Source organism: Schistocerca gregaria, chromosome 3 (assembly GCF_023897955.1).
Source record: "Schistocerca gregaria isolate iqSchGreg1 chromosome 3, iqSchGreg1.2, whole genome shotgun sequence".
NCBI lineage: Eukaryota > Metazoa > Arthropoda > Insecta > Orthoptera > Acrididae > Schistocerca > Schistocerca gregaria.
Window position 1 is genome coordinate 515915355 of NC_064922.1, and position 16766 is coordinate 515932120.

General features: G+C 37.1%; 2 protein-coding genes across 2 annotated transcripts in view; one reads left to right on the plus strand and one right to left on the minus strand.

The window, feature by feature from the left end:
- Positions 1-8898, minus strand: part of LOC126356177 (tetratricopeptide repeat protein 1-like) — a 33403-nt gene extending 24505 nt beyond the window's left edge. The window contains exon 1 of the mRNA XM_050006941.1: positions 8317-8898. Coding sequence (XP_049862898.1) covers positions 8317-8664 — 348 coding nt within the window. The 5' untranslated portion in view covers positions 8665-8898. The remainder of the gene's footprint in view (positions 1-8316) is intronic.
- A 183-nt stretch (positions 8899-9081) lies between these two features.
- Positions 9082-16766, plus strand: part of LOC126356174 (probable RNA helicase armi) — a 59682-nt gene continuing 51997 nt past the window's right edge. The window contains exons 1-2 of the mRNA XM_050006936.1: positions 9082-9834; positions 9921-11105. Coding sequence (XP_049862893.1) covers positions 9222-9834; positions 9921-11105 — 1798 coding nt within the window. The 5' untranslated portion in view covers positions 9082-9221. The remainder of the gene's footprint in view (positions 9835-9920; positions 11106-16766) is intronic.

Sequence of the window (16766 nt, forward strand, 5' to 3'; positions counted from 1 at the left end):
GGTTCATCAATTGGAGCTAAGCAGGTTGAGTCTCTTAAACATTGCAGCATATCATTACAGGTTATATCCAAATGCCTTGGATTAAACCACAAACCTCTCAACAGCAACTTTTTGAGTCGAAGCATATAATCCCTTCAATGGCGACATTAAACTTTGTTGGCTTCTTTGAGCTAATTGAGATTAGAATAATGTTTGCCAACATTTTTTTTTGCTCTGTCTTCCACTGCAGCATGAATTCAACATAACATTGTCATATGCAAACTCACAATGGAAAATTCTGCTGTACTCTAATTCAACCAAGGTGGCACTGTACCAATTCTCACTACCATAGCTCAGAAATAACTAATATCCGTAGTTGGTCCTAGCAGCCATTAAGCAGTCCAACATGCATGGCATAATGACAGTCGTCACATAGTTGGAAATAACTAAATTTTAGAATCCAAAGAGGAGAGGAACAATTATGATACCAAAATAAAAATTATTCAAATAATTTAAAAGTTATAAACGATGCATCAAGCTGCCACCTGCTTATTGCATCCAGTATTTTCGCCTGCATTTAGAAGCGAGTCAATGGAAACATCTTTGCAACCAGTGGCTTCTACACAGAGAGATCTACCGCAACACAGTGCAACAAGTTTCATTGATTTCCACTACCAATTAAGGGATCATCAACAGTTCTACTGGACGAAAACAACCATACTGCTGAAAGCTTTGAATTTTGCATCAGCACCGAGAGCATTACATAAACTTGAGGTCATTAGCAGCATCGAGCAAATCATTAGTGATGTCACTGAAAAAGTGAGAAGGAAGACCTGCAGGACCATTGAAAGAGCCAAGATGCCAAACACCAACATCTCAGTGACGGTGATAATTAGTGGTCCCAGCAAGAGAGAGATATAGTGCCACATTTGATACAAGTCACAAGCTTTTGACCAGTGTCATAGGAAACATGTGACAAATGCCATAAACAATATGCCAACTATAACTTCATGTTTTTGGCAATTTTTCCACACGGCATCAGCAAAGATCAGTCCGTCAGCATAATCATGGTTTTTTAGTATCACATTCGTTTGCTTCACCTACTCACAAACAGTCATTTCCCAAACTAATCTATATGTTGTGTTAAGCTACACACAAGTCAGTCACCACAACCATTTTATTTATTTATTTATTGCTTTCATATTCATTGGCTTCACTAACTAAAAAAACTGTGAATATACAAACCAAAAGTGATGTGGCAGCAGCCATTAAGATTACATCACTGGCCAAAGCTGACAACTTAAACTGAATATTCCTCGTGAACCACAGCAGACAAAAGACACATGACGGTGTTATTAAGGTCAGATGATTACTAGATGAATACAGACAATTACTACAGCATCTGGAAAACAAAGAAGTGGATAAGGACTCTACACCACCTATGATGCAGAAGACCACACCACACCTAAACAGCTCAGCTTAAGAGAAGGATAGTGTCAGACTGCTTTACTCCAGAACACAGGCACCATCATGGCTTCACGATCTCCTGAAAATACACAGTGGGAGAGTCCCACTACGTCCTATAGTGAATGCAATAAATTCACCAACATGTGGTGCAGCTGGTGATACCTCTCACAGATCATTACCCATAACAAGTCAAAAATTCGACAGAAGTTGTGAAGCTGCTCCTGAAGATTCACCTGCACCTGCACCTGAATCTCCCAGTCAGCTTCAACATCATGTCCGTCTTCAGACAGGTGCCACTGAGACACTACATGGTACATTTCAAGGGTCACTTTGATAAGGGCACAGTTAAACTGGTCCGACATGCACTAACAACCCTTTAATTTCAATGTGGTGTGAAATCCTGTGAAGAAAGAGATGGGAGTGCCATAGGATCCCCTTTATCGTCATTATAACAACATCACAGGTTCACCATGGAGGCGGAAGAAAATGTATGCCTACTGTTACTGGTCATTATAATGAAGAAGAACCATGATGGCATGTTGGGACATTCTTTCTACAGGAAGGAGACACACATGGACTTGCACCATAGTGCTAATAGTTGGCACCAAACAGCACAAGAAAATTCTGAGCTCACACCCCAGTATAAGGATCAAAGGATCAAAAGAACATTTTCAACAAGAAGAGTCTGCCTGTCAAGTTACACCAAACAGTGCAAGAAAATTCTGAGCTCACACCGCAGTATAAGGATCAAAAGAACATTTTCAACAAGAAGAGTCTGCCTGTCAAGTTACAGTATCTGCAGGAACCTTTATATAAGAATAGGTGAATGGTGACCAAAATAAGGTGTGCATTCTGGCAGAACAAGAGGAAAAAAGAAAACACCGGAAGAAGAAACCACACACATGATGCTCGTTCTGTGTACAGAGCCACCCACACCAAAGATTAACAGGATCATGGAGAAACACCACACAAAAACATTTTCCACCCAACAGACAAAATCAAGGACATAGATCAACTAGGACTATGAACACCTGACATTTCTAGTATCAGGTGCGAGTTTGGTAAGTAGCACTGCAACTCACAGTGCTGCATATAGCATGTCAGGAGAATCTGCCTCAGCCAAACAAACAACTCCATGGTAGCAGAGCACAGCATCAACAGTGGACATATATTTGATTTTGAACAGATGAAGGGGCTGCGCCACGCCAGTAGGCTCTGGAACTGTCTTCAAAGACACAATGGAGATATAAATATATGACAATCTTGTCAACTGGGACAATTGTTTTCAACTAATCTGTACATGGGATCTGGCAACAGCACAAATCCATCAAGACAGCTCTATTCAAAGCAGAAGAAACAGCAGACGGAACGGACAGGCTACACGAAGAGTTGAGGTCAAGACATCTCTGCTACCCTCGTCATGAACTCCCACCACCAGCTGTGACATACTTTTCTGGAATCTTACGCCTGACCCACCAATTACACCCTGAGCAGAGGAATCAGTGTTACAGCAGTTAATAAATATCACACATCATAGGAACCCGACACTTCACCTCAAAGTGCCAAGCAGGAAATTCACTGAAACTTTGTTACAAGACAATAATGTCACTCAGCTGATATAGTACAAGATGAAGCAAGATAAAGGATAGCCTAAAAACTTCAAACAACACTATCAGTACACAAAAAGACAGTACTGCAACATGTTTGAGACTTCTCACATTACATTTCATTATGAAGAGCAGCACATTCCAGACAAGACAACAGTGGTCTGTTGGCTTAAAAATCTTTAACAATGAATATACTTGTGATACAGAACACTGTCAGAACCAGTTTGTGCAGAAGTGCATTTAAACAAATGAAGAGGTATAGGCTAATGATCAACCACAGGAAACTAATCTGAAAAAATTCAACGATGATGTGAACTGATGAAATATGATGGTGATGAACGGTGCTATAGAACATATCTGAAAAACAAAAATAATAAAAACACATTTTTACAAAAGAATTCACATGCTAACATTCTTTCCGCAGATCCCAAGTGAGATTATGAACAACAATGCAGAGAATGTAAAAATTACATGTTTAAAATGTGTGCCATGTACAGAAAAACTAAAAACAACTCCGCCCGAACAGGCCTTGGAAGGCCCAACAGTAGAGACAAATCATCACTAGGCATCACTAGATGCAGATTCAGACGAGCATGTGGTCAGCACACACCTCTCCCAGTTGTTGTTAATTTTAATGACTGGAGCCACTACTTCTCAGTTGTGTAGCTCCTCAAATGCCATCACAAGGGATCAGTGCAACATGCTTGCCAACAGCACTTGGCACACCCAGATGGCCACTCATCCAACCACTAGCCAAGCACAATAGTGCTTGACTTCGGCAATCTGATGGGAACTGGTGTTACCATTTCCACTTTGCCAAGGAAGTTGGTGTGCCGAGTGCAGTAGTTGTGTCAATACTTGCCATTAAAGGGAAACTGTGTGTGTTGGGGGAGGGGAGGGGGAGAGGGGGGGGGGGTCAGTGTTCATTAGAAAAGAAGTTTTGGACTGCTGCAAGAAAAATGAATGTATTGTTCACATCCAGCATGCAACAGGACTCAGCAATATGACTATTGGTGATAGTTCAGAATCAAACGTAAAATCAGTTTAATGTTCCAACAAGCACAGGGCAGTGAATGTGAATAGATCAGACACATGGGATTCTCAAAAGAATGGAAGAAAAACTTCAGCCACTGACTAGCACATTCCTCTTTCTGCAGCTGCAATTGAAATGAAAGTTAACAGGTAGCTTGCAGATCTCACTAAAGAACAGGGGATCCACCACTTTTACATGGCAATCAGGCTGTGTAAATCATTACAAGCATTAATTTGGCTTCCCTACTATAAAACTATTAATCGAGGCACTTGTACACGTAAACTCTGATTAAATGAACTATTAAAACTAAAGCAAATTGTGACAGAAAACCTTTACACATTGAAGCAGGTTCATTTTGAAAATAATATCTAACCATGTGTGCATTTTTGTTGATGAGAAAACAGTTCAAAGTTTTAAAGGCACTAAGTTCAATTAACTTTTCGAGAAAACCATTCTGGATATTATTAATTAAAGTCTACTACACTCTACCAATTAGAAGAGGTGAGGATACTAAAGGCATTTGACAAGAATAAGTTACCCATTCTCTGAAGATCAAATAATAGATACTGGATGACATACCCAATATGTAATCACTCCTGAATGTATAAACAGTAAAAACTGATGCCTCATTCTCAATGAGTAGTCAGTGAGATGTTCAGTGGAACTGAAAAGCAGATTGAGCATTGAAAAACAAACTAGTTTCACAGATGTTGTCAAAAAGAACATATGAAGCTCTAAGCTCTCATCTCAATAACTGAGCAATTAGGATATAGTGGGTACTGTTGTTGTGATCTTCAGTCTAAAGACTGGTTTGATGCAGCTCTCCATGCTACACTATCCCATGCAAATCTCTCCATCTCTAAATAACTACTGCAGCCTACATCCTTCTAAATCTGCTTACTGTATTCATCTCTAAATATCCCTCTACAACTCTTACCCCCACACTTCCCTCCAGTACTAAACTGGTGATCCCCTGATGTCTAGGCGCTGCAGTCCAGAACCGTGGGACTGCTACGGTTGCAGGTTCGAATCCTGCCTTGGGCATGGACGTGTGTGATGTCCTTAGGTTAGTTGGGGTTAAGTAGTTCTAAGTTCTAGGGGACTGATGACCTAAGATGTTAAGTCCCATAGTGCTCAGAGCCATTTGAACCATGATGTCTTAGATTATGTCCTACCAACCAATCCCTTCTTCTAGTCATGTTGTGCCACAAATTTCCTCATTAGTTATGTGATCTATCCACCTAACGTTCAGTATTCATCTGTAGCACAACATTTCAAAAGCTTATACTCTCTTCTTGTCTGAACTGTTTATCGTCAAATGTTTTACGTCCATGCATGGCTACAGTCCATACAAATACTTTCAGAAACGGCTTCCTGACACTTAAATCTATACTCGATGTTAGCAAATTTCTCTTCTTCAGAAATGCTTTCCTTGCCATTGCCGATTTTATATCCTATCTATTTTGGTCATTAGCTATTTTGCTGTCCAGATAGTAAAACTCTCCTATTACAGTGCCTCATTTTCTGATCCAATTCCATCATCATTACCTGATTTAATTCCACTACATTCCATTATCCTTGTTTTGCTTTTGTTGATGTTCATTTTATATCCTCATTTCAAGACCCGACCATTCTCTTCAACTGTTCTTCCAACTCCTTTGCTGTCTCTGACAGAATTACAATGTCATCATCAAACCTCAAACTTTCTATATCTTCTCCCTGGCCTTCAATTCCTACTACAAAATTTTCTGTTGTTTCTTTTACTTCTTGCTCAATGCACAGACTGAATAACATCAGGTATAGGCTACACCCAACCCTGTCTCACTCCCTTCTCCACTGCTTCCATTTCATGCCCTCAACCCTTATTACTGCTACCTGGTTTCTGTGCAAGTTGTAAATAGCTTTTCGCTCCCTGGATTTTATCCCTGCTACATTCAGAATTTCAAAGAGAGCATTTCACTCAAAATTGTCGAAAGCTTACTCTAAGTCTCCGAATGCTATAAACATAGGTTTGCCTTCCCTTAACCTATCTTCTATGAGAAGTCATACCGTCAGTACTGCCTTATGTGTTCCTACATTTCTCCAGAACCTAAACTGACCTCCCCCGAGGTCAGCTTCTACCAGTTTTTCCATTTTTCCGTTAAGAATTCATATGAGGTTTTTTTTTTTTTTTTTTTTTTTTTTCCCCCAACTGTACTAAACTAATAGTTCAGTAGTATTCACATCTGTCAGCACCTGCTTTCTTTAGAATTGGAATTGTTATATTATTTTTTAAGTCTGAGGGATTTTGCCTGTTTCATACATCTTTCTCACCAGATGGAAGAGTTTTGTCATGGCTAGCTATCAGTAATTTTAACGGAATGTCATCTATTCCCAGGGCCTTGTTTCAACTTGGGTCTTTCAGTGCTCTGTCAAATTCATCTCCCATCTCATCTTCAGCTATGTCCTCTTCCATTTCAATAACATTGCCCTCCCGTACATCTCCACTGTAAAGACTCTATATATTCCTTCCACCTTTCAGCTTTCCCTCCTTTGCTTAGGACTAATTTTCCATCTCAGCTCTTGATATTCATATAAGGTGTTCTCTTTTCTCCAAAGACCTCTTTAATTTTCCTGTAGGCTGTATCTATCTTTCCCTAGTGATACATGCTTCTAAATCCTTAGATTTGTCCTCTAGCCATTTCTGCTTAAGCATTTTGCATTTCCTGCAAATCTCATTGTTTAGATGTTTGTATTACTCATCACCAGCTTCACTTACTGAATTTTTATATTTTATCCTTCCAATAATTAAATTCAAAATCTCTTACATTACACAAGGATTTCTACTAGGCCTTGTCTTTTTACTTATTTTTTCCTCTACTGACTTCACTATTTCATTTCTCAAAGCTACCCATTTGTCTTATAGTGTACTCATTTCATTTGTTCTGTTTATCATTCCCTAATGCTCCATCTAAAAAATTCCAACATCTGGTTCTATCAGTTTAGCCAGGCCCCATCTCCTTAATTTCCAACCTTTTTTGCAATTATAGGTATTATGGAAGGTAATAAGAAAGAATTATCTGACGTTAGGGAGTTCAACCAGCAAGAAACAACAAAGACAACAAAAGCACCCTAAAAGGTAGATGCAGCAATAACAATTTCCCTAAGACAATCCAGAGCTGGAGCGAAGCACTAATGTGAATACGAAAATGGAAACACGTTCTCAAATTCCTGAAATTTCTGCATAGCTAGACAATGAGAACTACTCAACAACTAAACTTCTTTTCCATAACTGTTTTACACTTCAACCAAACCTAGAGCACCAATTACACAACAAATGCCTCTTCTGAAAATTAATATACACATAGCGTCAAATGCTATGTTACCGAATTTTTTAACAGTTGATCCAGAAACTATATATGTTGTGAAATGTACTATGCACAGAAGAACATTCTTGTGAGATTCATCATTAATGCAGTGTTGCTTACATAAAATTTAGAGACCCATTTGCTAATAGGGGTATAAAATTTTTTCTTAATTAAATTTGTCAATGGGATACTCAGTATAATGATAGAAGTGCCTCTTCTGCAGCTGACATGTTGGAAGCACCCTATCATTAGGTATAAATAAAAAGAGAAATTACATTCTTCATTTCTCCTGTAAGCATCCGGCTATCTAATCTTATAGAACACTATGGTGAGAAACAGTATTGTCTGACAACAGCACATCACCACAGGCGCAGTAAATCGTTTTGTTAATGTAAATAATTTTTTTGTCATATAAAGAGTACCATATTAATTAACATCAAATAGGCTAATAAATCGATAATATTGCTCGAAGTTATCAAAGCTCGAGGGCTTCAGTGAATCTATTAGCTGTTATTTATTATAGCAGGTAAAAAACAAACTGTGACAGAGATTAAGCTATGAACATCAAGAATTATAAAAATTATATCGACATGCTAACAGATTTGTAACTGGTGACTGGAAGATTTCTGTTTTATAGTACATTCACATCAAGTACACTAAGTAAACCATAAATGCCAATGTGACTACTGATGGGGTGCTGTTCTCATTTTTGAGGATACTTACATCGCACAGCAGAACAAGACATCACATGCTTCGTAAAGGCACAAAGTTTTATAACACGCACCCGCTAATGAATAACTGTACCAACACGTACTTCCAGGAACTTAGGCCTAACCTTAATCTAAAATGTGAAGAAGATTTTATTCTGTGAAAATGTAACAACCTTCTTCTCGTCGTCTGAATAAGTAGCTTCTGCGATTTTAAGAGCCTCTTCATCAACTGTATCATAATCGTCGTGCAGGATTGATTCATCATCGTCCAACCTATAAGCATCATCTGTTACCTTGCCTTCTTTCGCTTTCTCGTCCGAAACACTGCTGATAATTGCGTCATCACAATTTACTGGTGTAGTCAATATAGAGTCAACACTACCATGCTCTAGTGTAGAAGGTGTGTCACCGTTCACAGAATTCGTTTTAACTGCGCACTGTTCCAGATCTTTAGTTAATTCTGCTATAATTTCCTCGTTACTTGGCACATTACTTGAAACCTCACACGGTGCCTTTGACATTTTGCTAACAGTATTATCAAAAGTTCTCTTCAATTTACTGGCACGGAAACTACTACTGTAGCAAATATGCCATCAAACTCCTCAGCTCGCTGCAAAACGTTTTCCTCTACCTTTCTACAGCATTTACCACAACAAACATGATTTAACAGACCCAAAGCTCTTCAACACAAAAGCTTACTCACTTCGCCGACGCACTAAGTTTTCACGTCAAACTATTTATGTCAACAAAGATTCTCACTATTAGACTGTTCTGCTACTATGTTATTACTATTTTTTTAATTATTTGACTATGGACGAGGCACCATTTTGCCAGAAATAATGGTCACGTATAGCTATTTACGCTACAATTATTCGCAATGTAAATTTTTTAGAGTCATACGGACGAATAAATAAATAAAATGTTTTACATCTCTGCTCATAGTGTTAACTGCTTGGGCAACAAGTGTTCCATATTTGTGTTTACATTTGTCGCGGACATCTCTGAAACGCGCGTGTATTGTACAGTGATTCTAAGGCACTTTGTTGTGTAAATAAATTATGAGTGATATAATTTACGGATGGTAGCATTAAAATCTGGCATTCAGAGTTATTCTTATATTTTGGAATGTGAGGCTAGCTTTTACGTAGACATGATTTCAATTGTTGCAAAATTATCTAGGTACTTACTAGGTTCCACAGATTCGGAATTAGAAACTTCAGAAAAAGATTTTAGTGTTGTTGATCTTCTGTCTTCATTAGAGCAGAATGCAGCCAGTAATGAATCGTGTGCTCCGTCAGAAATTGAGGGTAGTGTTGTACAAGACCTTTCCAAAGACAGTTGTTGCTGTTACAGAGTGGGAGTAGTAACTCATGTACATTCGGATTATGCCCTGATTGATGATGAGGTGTATTGTGATTTAAAAGATCCTGCATACCGCAATATAAAGGTCGGAAACAAATTGGAATATCTTGCCTTCCGTTTAAGGCCGTCGGACGAATGGAGAGTTAAGAAAATTTACTCTATACAAGAAGAAAACTGGGAAAATTCTGAGCCATTAATTGAAAAGCGAGAGACCCTGTCGAGGAGTATTGTTGGACAAGTAATAAGCAGAGATGGCAGAAATGTCATTATATCAGATAAACTCAAATTTAGCTTGGATGACGTCCCTTGTGACTTCATACCCGTTGAAGGTTTGTGTATTACAAAGGATATTCCAATACATCCAATGTTAGTTTGTGTATTTTTTTAAACGCGTTTTCTTCGTGTCTGATTTCAGGAGACTGGATACTAATTGATGCTCTTGTTGAATTGGATGGTAGTATAGCAAATTTCGAAGGAGAAATTTTACATTTATTTTCCGTACGAGCGTTGCGATCACGTATTGTCACCGGACGCATAACAAGTTTCGAAAGTACAGGTGATGGTCTCGTGGACAAGTCGATATATTTCAGCAAGGAAGTCTGTGAACCAGGTTACTTACCTGAGTTACGTGACGAAGTTATAGTTGAGGCGATTGAAAGTACAAGGCAGTCGGTATTGTGGCGTGCTCTTAGCGTTGTCCCATTGCATACAAGCAACACAGGACAACACAACTACAACAAAAGTAAAGCAGAACAGAAGAAACCTGTTTTGGAATCAGTCTCTTTAAATGGTGTCACTGTTACTCCTGCTGTTCTACAATCTGGCGAACTGAAGATAGGCGAAGAAAAAGAAATCTCAGTTACTTTGCTGAACACTGGACAAACAAAACAGGTAGTGAAATTTTGTCAATTTTTAAGTCAAATGTCATGGTCACAGCTTCGTTTGAAGTCTCCAAGTATTGATAAACTAATAGTGTTGCACCCTGGAAAAAGTTTTTCCTATTATTTTATTTGCCATGGAAGATATGCAGGTTGCCACACAGAGAAATTCAGATTTGTTTTTAAGGGCTTCAAAATAGAGATTGCAGTGGAAGTGAGGGTGAGAGATGATTCACAGAGTAATAATTTTAGAAATTCACAGTCTGGTAAAATGAAATTTGATACATTAGATGCAATCAAACGAGAGAATGATGTAAGTGGCAGATTGCTTATTACAGGTGTGAAGCCTAAGAAGGCACCACCTTTTGTGCCTGTTCGAATAGGTCAATATGTAGTGCCAAAATATCTTTGGCAGTTTGTTTATACAGTTGAAAGTCAAAGAAAAAGTGGCATTGAACGAAGTGAAAGCTTAACAAGTGTTGTTCCATATTTATCTGACATTCTCAGTTTTATAAATTACAGTGATTTTTTCCACACACTGTTGCACCTGGAAGAAATTTCAGAAACCATTAAGATGAGGCAGTATGACCTAAAAAATGTGACCTTCAGGATTACTGGCCCAGGTGCAGAATTCCTAGCACTAGAAGTTCCTGGTTTAGCCGAGAAAAGACCATCCCTTCTTGTTGGTGACAAAGCTATTGCTGGTCTAAGTTCAAACAAAGGTGAGTAATACAGCAAGTGCCTACATTCTTCTTTGTGTTAAATAATCATACTGTTAGTAAGGCCTAGTTAATTGTAAACTGTTATTGCTGTGGCAGTGATGGTAGTGGTGGTGATCTTCAGTGTGAAGACTGGTTTGCTGTTCCTCTCCATGCTACTCTATCCTGTGCATGCCTCTTCACCTCAAAATATTGACTGCAAGCTACATTCCTTCTGAATCTGCTTATTGTATTCATCAATTGGCCTCCCTCTACAACTTTAACTCCACAAATTTCCCTCCATTACTATTTTTGTTCATGTTTCACTTCAATACATGGCTACACTTCAGAATATTAGATCTATGTTCTATGTTAACAGATTTCTCTTCTTCAGAAAAACTTTCCTTTCCATTGCCAGTCTCTGTTTTATATTCTCTACATCATCGGCTATTTTGCTGTCTGAATAGAAAAAAACTCACATAGGCCCACTACTTTCAATGTCTTGTTTCCTAATCTAATAATCAGCATCACCTGATGTAATTAGACTACATTGTATTATCCTTGGTTTGCTTCTGTTTATGTTCTTTGTATATCTACTTTCAACACATTGTCCATTCCATTCAACTGCTCTCCCAAGCCCTTTGCTGTCTCTCACAGTATTTCAATGTCATCGGCAAACCTCAAAGTTTTTATGAATAATATGTTACAGGATTCATTTGTGTGATGACCTAATAGATCTTAAAAAGAAGTTGTTGTAAATAGTCAATTCCTTTTTTGAGATGTCAGCTGTAGAGCTAGGAGTGTTGGTCACATTTTAATCTTTTTGAGTATATTCTGTTCAAATAAAAATGTGAGTTCCAACATTTATTTGGATATATTCAACAGTCAAAGCGAACTCATTTTGAGATATACCATTCACTTTTTTCCTACGGAAGATGAGTGCATGTAGTCGACTTCAGTTTAGTGCCTTTTTTTTCCTAAGAGTGTAAAATGTGTGTATTGCCCACTAACAAATTCTAATCGAAAGTGCGATACTGATGTATCGTTGATGAATTACATTAATGCTCTGACATGAGGCATTAGCTAACTATTCATTTCAGTTACACCCAAAATAAAAGTAATACTCTTGCTAGTAGTATGGAAGGGAGATTTTTTTTTTATTTAGCGTATCCTCTTTCTTTATTTGTATTAGTTCAGATACATTGATTAATGACGTAAGCATACTGTAAAATATACACTAATGGCCCATATACTTTACAGGTCGGTTGAACCGATCAGTATCAGATTTTAACTTTGGTAGGATCATTTGAAATTCACAATATTTTAATGCTTGCACTCATGCAAAAATTATGATTGTTATTTTAGAATAACATCAAAATGGCTTAATTTTTAAGAACAATATGTTAATGTTTCTATAATGAGAAATAACAATGCTATCGAAAAATGTAGCACTATCATAAATATGAATAACACCGAAATATTGGTGAATGCTGCTTATGATATTACTTGTTTGTGGAGACAGTGTTGTCGCAGCAAGCAAACTTTATCAATGTGATAAGCTTTTGTATTTATTTTTGGCATTACTTTTCATTCTTGTCTTTTCTAAATAACCTTGTTCCATCACACTGATGCCAACCTTTCTGCTGCATTTTAATTTCATTGTGCCATGGTTCATTCTTTCTTAACTTAATTTCCATCAGTGTTTCAGTTTTGGTGCTCGGGTTGGATAATTGCTACCATTGGAATGAAAAAACAGAAAAAAACCCCTTATTAACAGCAACTATCAACTGTCGGTAACTTTTTCTTCAGGCTGCATTCAGCCTCTGATTTCCATTACACAGGTTTTAGATGTATTGTTCTCATACTTCCAAATTTTACATGACACATTGTTTGTAAACTAATGAATATAAAAATTCCAGTGCGTCAATGGAACTGGTAGCATGTTTGCTTTCTTAATAGTTTACTCAGAACTGAAGTCTTAGGTGATTCCTTGCACAATTTTTATTTTCATCCAGGAAGCTGTTATGTGTCATGTCACATATTGGTGAATGTTTTAAGTCGTGTAAGATTCAACCAAAGAACCTTTTTTCAGTAGTAATCTGTATTCAAAATTAAATTTGTTCAACACAATGTTCTTTATCAGTTGGTTTACAGAAGCCACTTTACATTGCTTCGACTGTAGCCTCTCTCTTAATGTTGAAGTTACTGTTACATCTTTTATCCATTTCCAGTATCTCAGTGAATATCCGCCCAAGTCTTTGTCTGCTGTTCTCTCCTTCCTTTGTACCCTGTAGTATTCTTTTCATCATGCCTCCATATTGTTGTCTACAAATCTGGTTTTATTCCATTTCGTCTCTGCACCTAATTTGTTATGCTTGTGACCCTGTATATATTTTGGATGTGACAATGTACTACATTTCATTGGCTTCAATCCTTTGCCTCTTCAGTGCTTCCGCTATCCTTGTTTTGCTCCCATCAAACAACACACACTTCACAAATGTCTTCAGTAGATTCTTTTTTTATTCTTGCGTTTATACCAGACGTGTTTCACATTATAGTAAGAGAGTTTTGAACACAGCACTTTCGCTGCATGTAATATATTCACATTTATGTGTTGAGAACATAAAAATGTGATTGTATTAATTGTGGTTAAAGTGCTGTGTGCAAAAACTCAACACATACATATAGAAGATGAAGAGGGGAAAGAAGAGAACACCTTGATCACTAAAGAAGCTTTAGAATAAAGTGAAATGCATCTGTTCTTAATAAGCCTTTTATTACAGTTACAAAAGACAACAATTAACCCATAAAACTTGTATTTTGTATGTTCTATTTTTCATTGTAGACTCTTTCTTGAGCAACTTATCATTTGATTGTCCCTTATTTTCTATCAATATTGGTATGGCATCTTAAAATCTTAACATTTTGTTGCGATCTGATTTCCTCTAGTGATTTTTGGATGTGAGTGTTGAATAATATTGAGGAGCACCCATTCACGTGCCTCTCCTTGTTCTGACATACTGTTCTTGCTCTATAAAAATCTCGCTGCAATCATATCTCCTTCATACAATTTCTCTTAGTATCTTGAAAACGGTATTCCCATGCCTCAGTGCCGAAAGCTGTAAATATATGCAAATCCTTATTCATTCTCTTTTTTAAGAAATACCTAAGTGCTAGCACTGCTTCTGTTGTTCTCTATTTCTTCTGAAATGGAACTGATCTTCTTTATGGATAGCTCCTACTTTATCCTCCACTCTTGAAAGTATCACTGTAGGCAGAATTTTTGTTATGATGTTTTCAAATATAAGATCATTGTTCAGTATTGACTGCATATGTTGGTAGAAACTGTCTTTTAATGGGAACTCTAATACATTTATGAAGTATGCATGTAACTGGCTGAGTGTATAATAACACATTCCTGTTTATACATTTGATAATGTATTTCTTCTGCCATACCATTCAGAAGTCCCGTAGTTATTTCATCAACCCCTTTTGATTTGTTGTACTTCAGTTAGTATAATTTCTTGTCAGATTCATCTATCTGTATGCTACCCACTCCTCCATCAGAGTGCATTTATTCCCCAGCTTGCATTATTTTATTCATATTCAGCTTCTTATTTCCAGCATATAAAAGATTACATTATATCACTTTACTCATGCAAAACTAATAGAGAAAAGAAGGAGTTTTAAAACAGAACACAAGTTCAGAAACATTGAGGCGAGTATATTTTGTAGTGATCAGCGCATAGAAGAGTGTACTTGTGAATGAATACTTTTATTGTAACAGTATACAGGTCCCCAGCGGAAAATTTTGAACTGTTTATGAGGAATCTGGATTCCTTTCTGTGCTATCTGTCAGACAGCATCAAGCACTTACTAATCTGTGGTGACTTCAGTGTAGATTTTCTGAAGGATTCTGATAGCAAAAATTATCTGGAAACCTTATTTAGATCATACAATTCGATCTCAGTAATTAACTTTTAACTTTCCAACACAAGTGGATGAAGACAGTGGAACCAAGCAACCACATAAAAAAGCATGACTCACTAGAGAGCTTCACGTATCTTGTGAAAGGAAAGGGGAATTTTATCTGTTTGCAAGAACAAGTTAAGAATCCTGCAATAGTTGCAAACTATGAAAACTACTCAAAATTACTGCAAAAGGTTAATAAAAAGTCAAGAAACACACATAGTGCCATAAAAAATAATTCCAAGAAAAGAATTAAGGTTATATGGACTGTAGTGAAATAAGAGACAGAACAACCAGCTACAGAACAAAGTAACATCACTATTGAACTGAGTTGAAGGGCTATAAATGAGGAGTAACACGAACCAAATATATTTAATAATCATTTTTTAAAATACAGTAGAAAGTATAGGGACAGGCAGTTCAAGCGAAAAATCACAGTAGTATATTGAACAAGTAACTCTTATAATATTCAGTGATATGTGTGCATCATCAGCTTCTCCTTCTGAAACTAAGAAAGTTATTCATTCCCGGAAATAAAAGCTCATATGATTTGGATGGTGTTTCCAATAGAGTACTAAAGATTTGTTCCCACATAATAACCCAGGTCTTATCCAAAATGTGTAAAGAATTATTAACTCAAGGAATTTTTCCAGAGAGGCTGAAATGTGCCATTGTTACCCCCCCCCCCCCCCCCCTTAAGAAAGGTATAGGCAAGATGTCTGTTACAATTCTGACATCATTTTCCAAAATTTTTGAGAAGGTGGTGGTTTCTAGAATATTATCTCACCTTAGCAACAATAGTATCCTTGGAAAATCACAGTTGGGGTTTCAGAAGAGTTGCTCTACAGTTAATGTCATTTACATGTTCACTCATCAAAATTTACGAGCATTTAATAATGAAATAACTCCTTTTGGTACTTTCTACAACCTACAGAGTATTCTCTTAGATAAATTGAAGTTTTATGGAATTGATGGCATAGTCAACCAATTGATAAAGTATTATTTAACCAAAAGAATGCAGAAAGTTGTGCTTAGTAATTCACCTAATAGAGATCAGAGATGTAATTCTAACTGGGAAGAAATCACATTTGAGGTTCCACAGGGCTTACTCTTACGTCCACTATTGTTGCTCATGTATGTAAATAATCTTCTGTCTAATATACAACAGGCAAAATAAGTTCTTTTTGCAGATGACACTAGTATTGTAATCAGTCCAAGCATACAAACAGAAGCAGAAGAAATGGTAAACAATGTTCTTTAAAGTATCATTCCTTGATTTTCTGTGAATGGTCTCAACCTCAATTTTAAAAAGGGACAATGTATTCAGTTCTGTACATCTGGGGGCACTACACCAATGGCAAATACAACATTTAGTGAGGAAATAATAAATAGAGTGATAACTTCGAATTGCTTAGACATCCATTTTGATGAGAAATGAAATTGGAAATAGCACATTTGGGCACTCCTAAAACAGCTTAGTTCAACCATATTTGCATTAGATTCATTGCAAGTTTGGAGAACAGATAAATCAGTAAGATGACATAATTTTCGTATTTTCATTCAATAATATTGTATGGAATTATGTTCTGGGGTAACTCATCTTTAAGAAACAAAGTCTTCATTGCTCAAAAGCATGCTGTAACAATAATGTAGTGCTCACCCTTTCACCTAGTAGACATCATTTAAACTGGACTTGCATTCGGGAGAACGACGGTT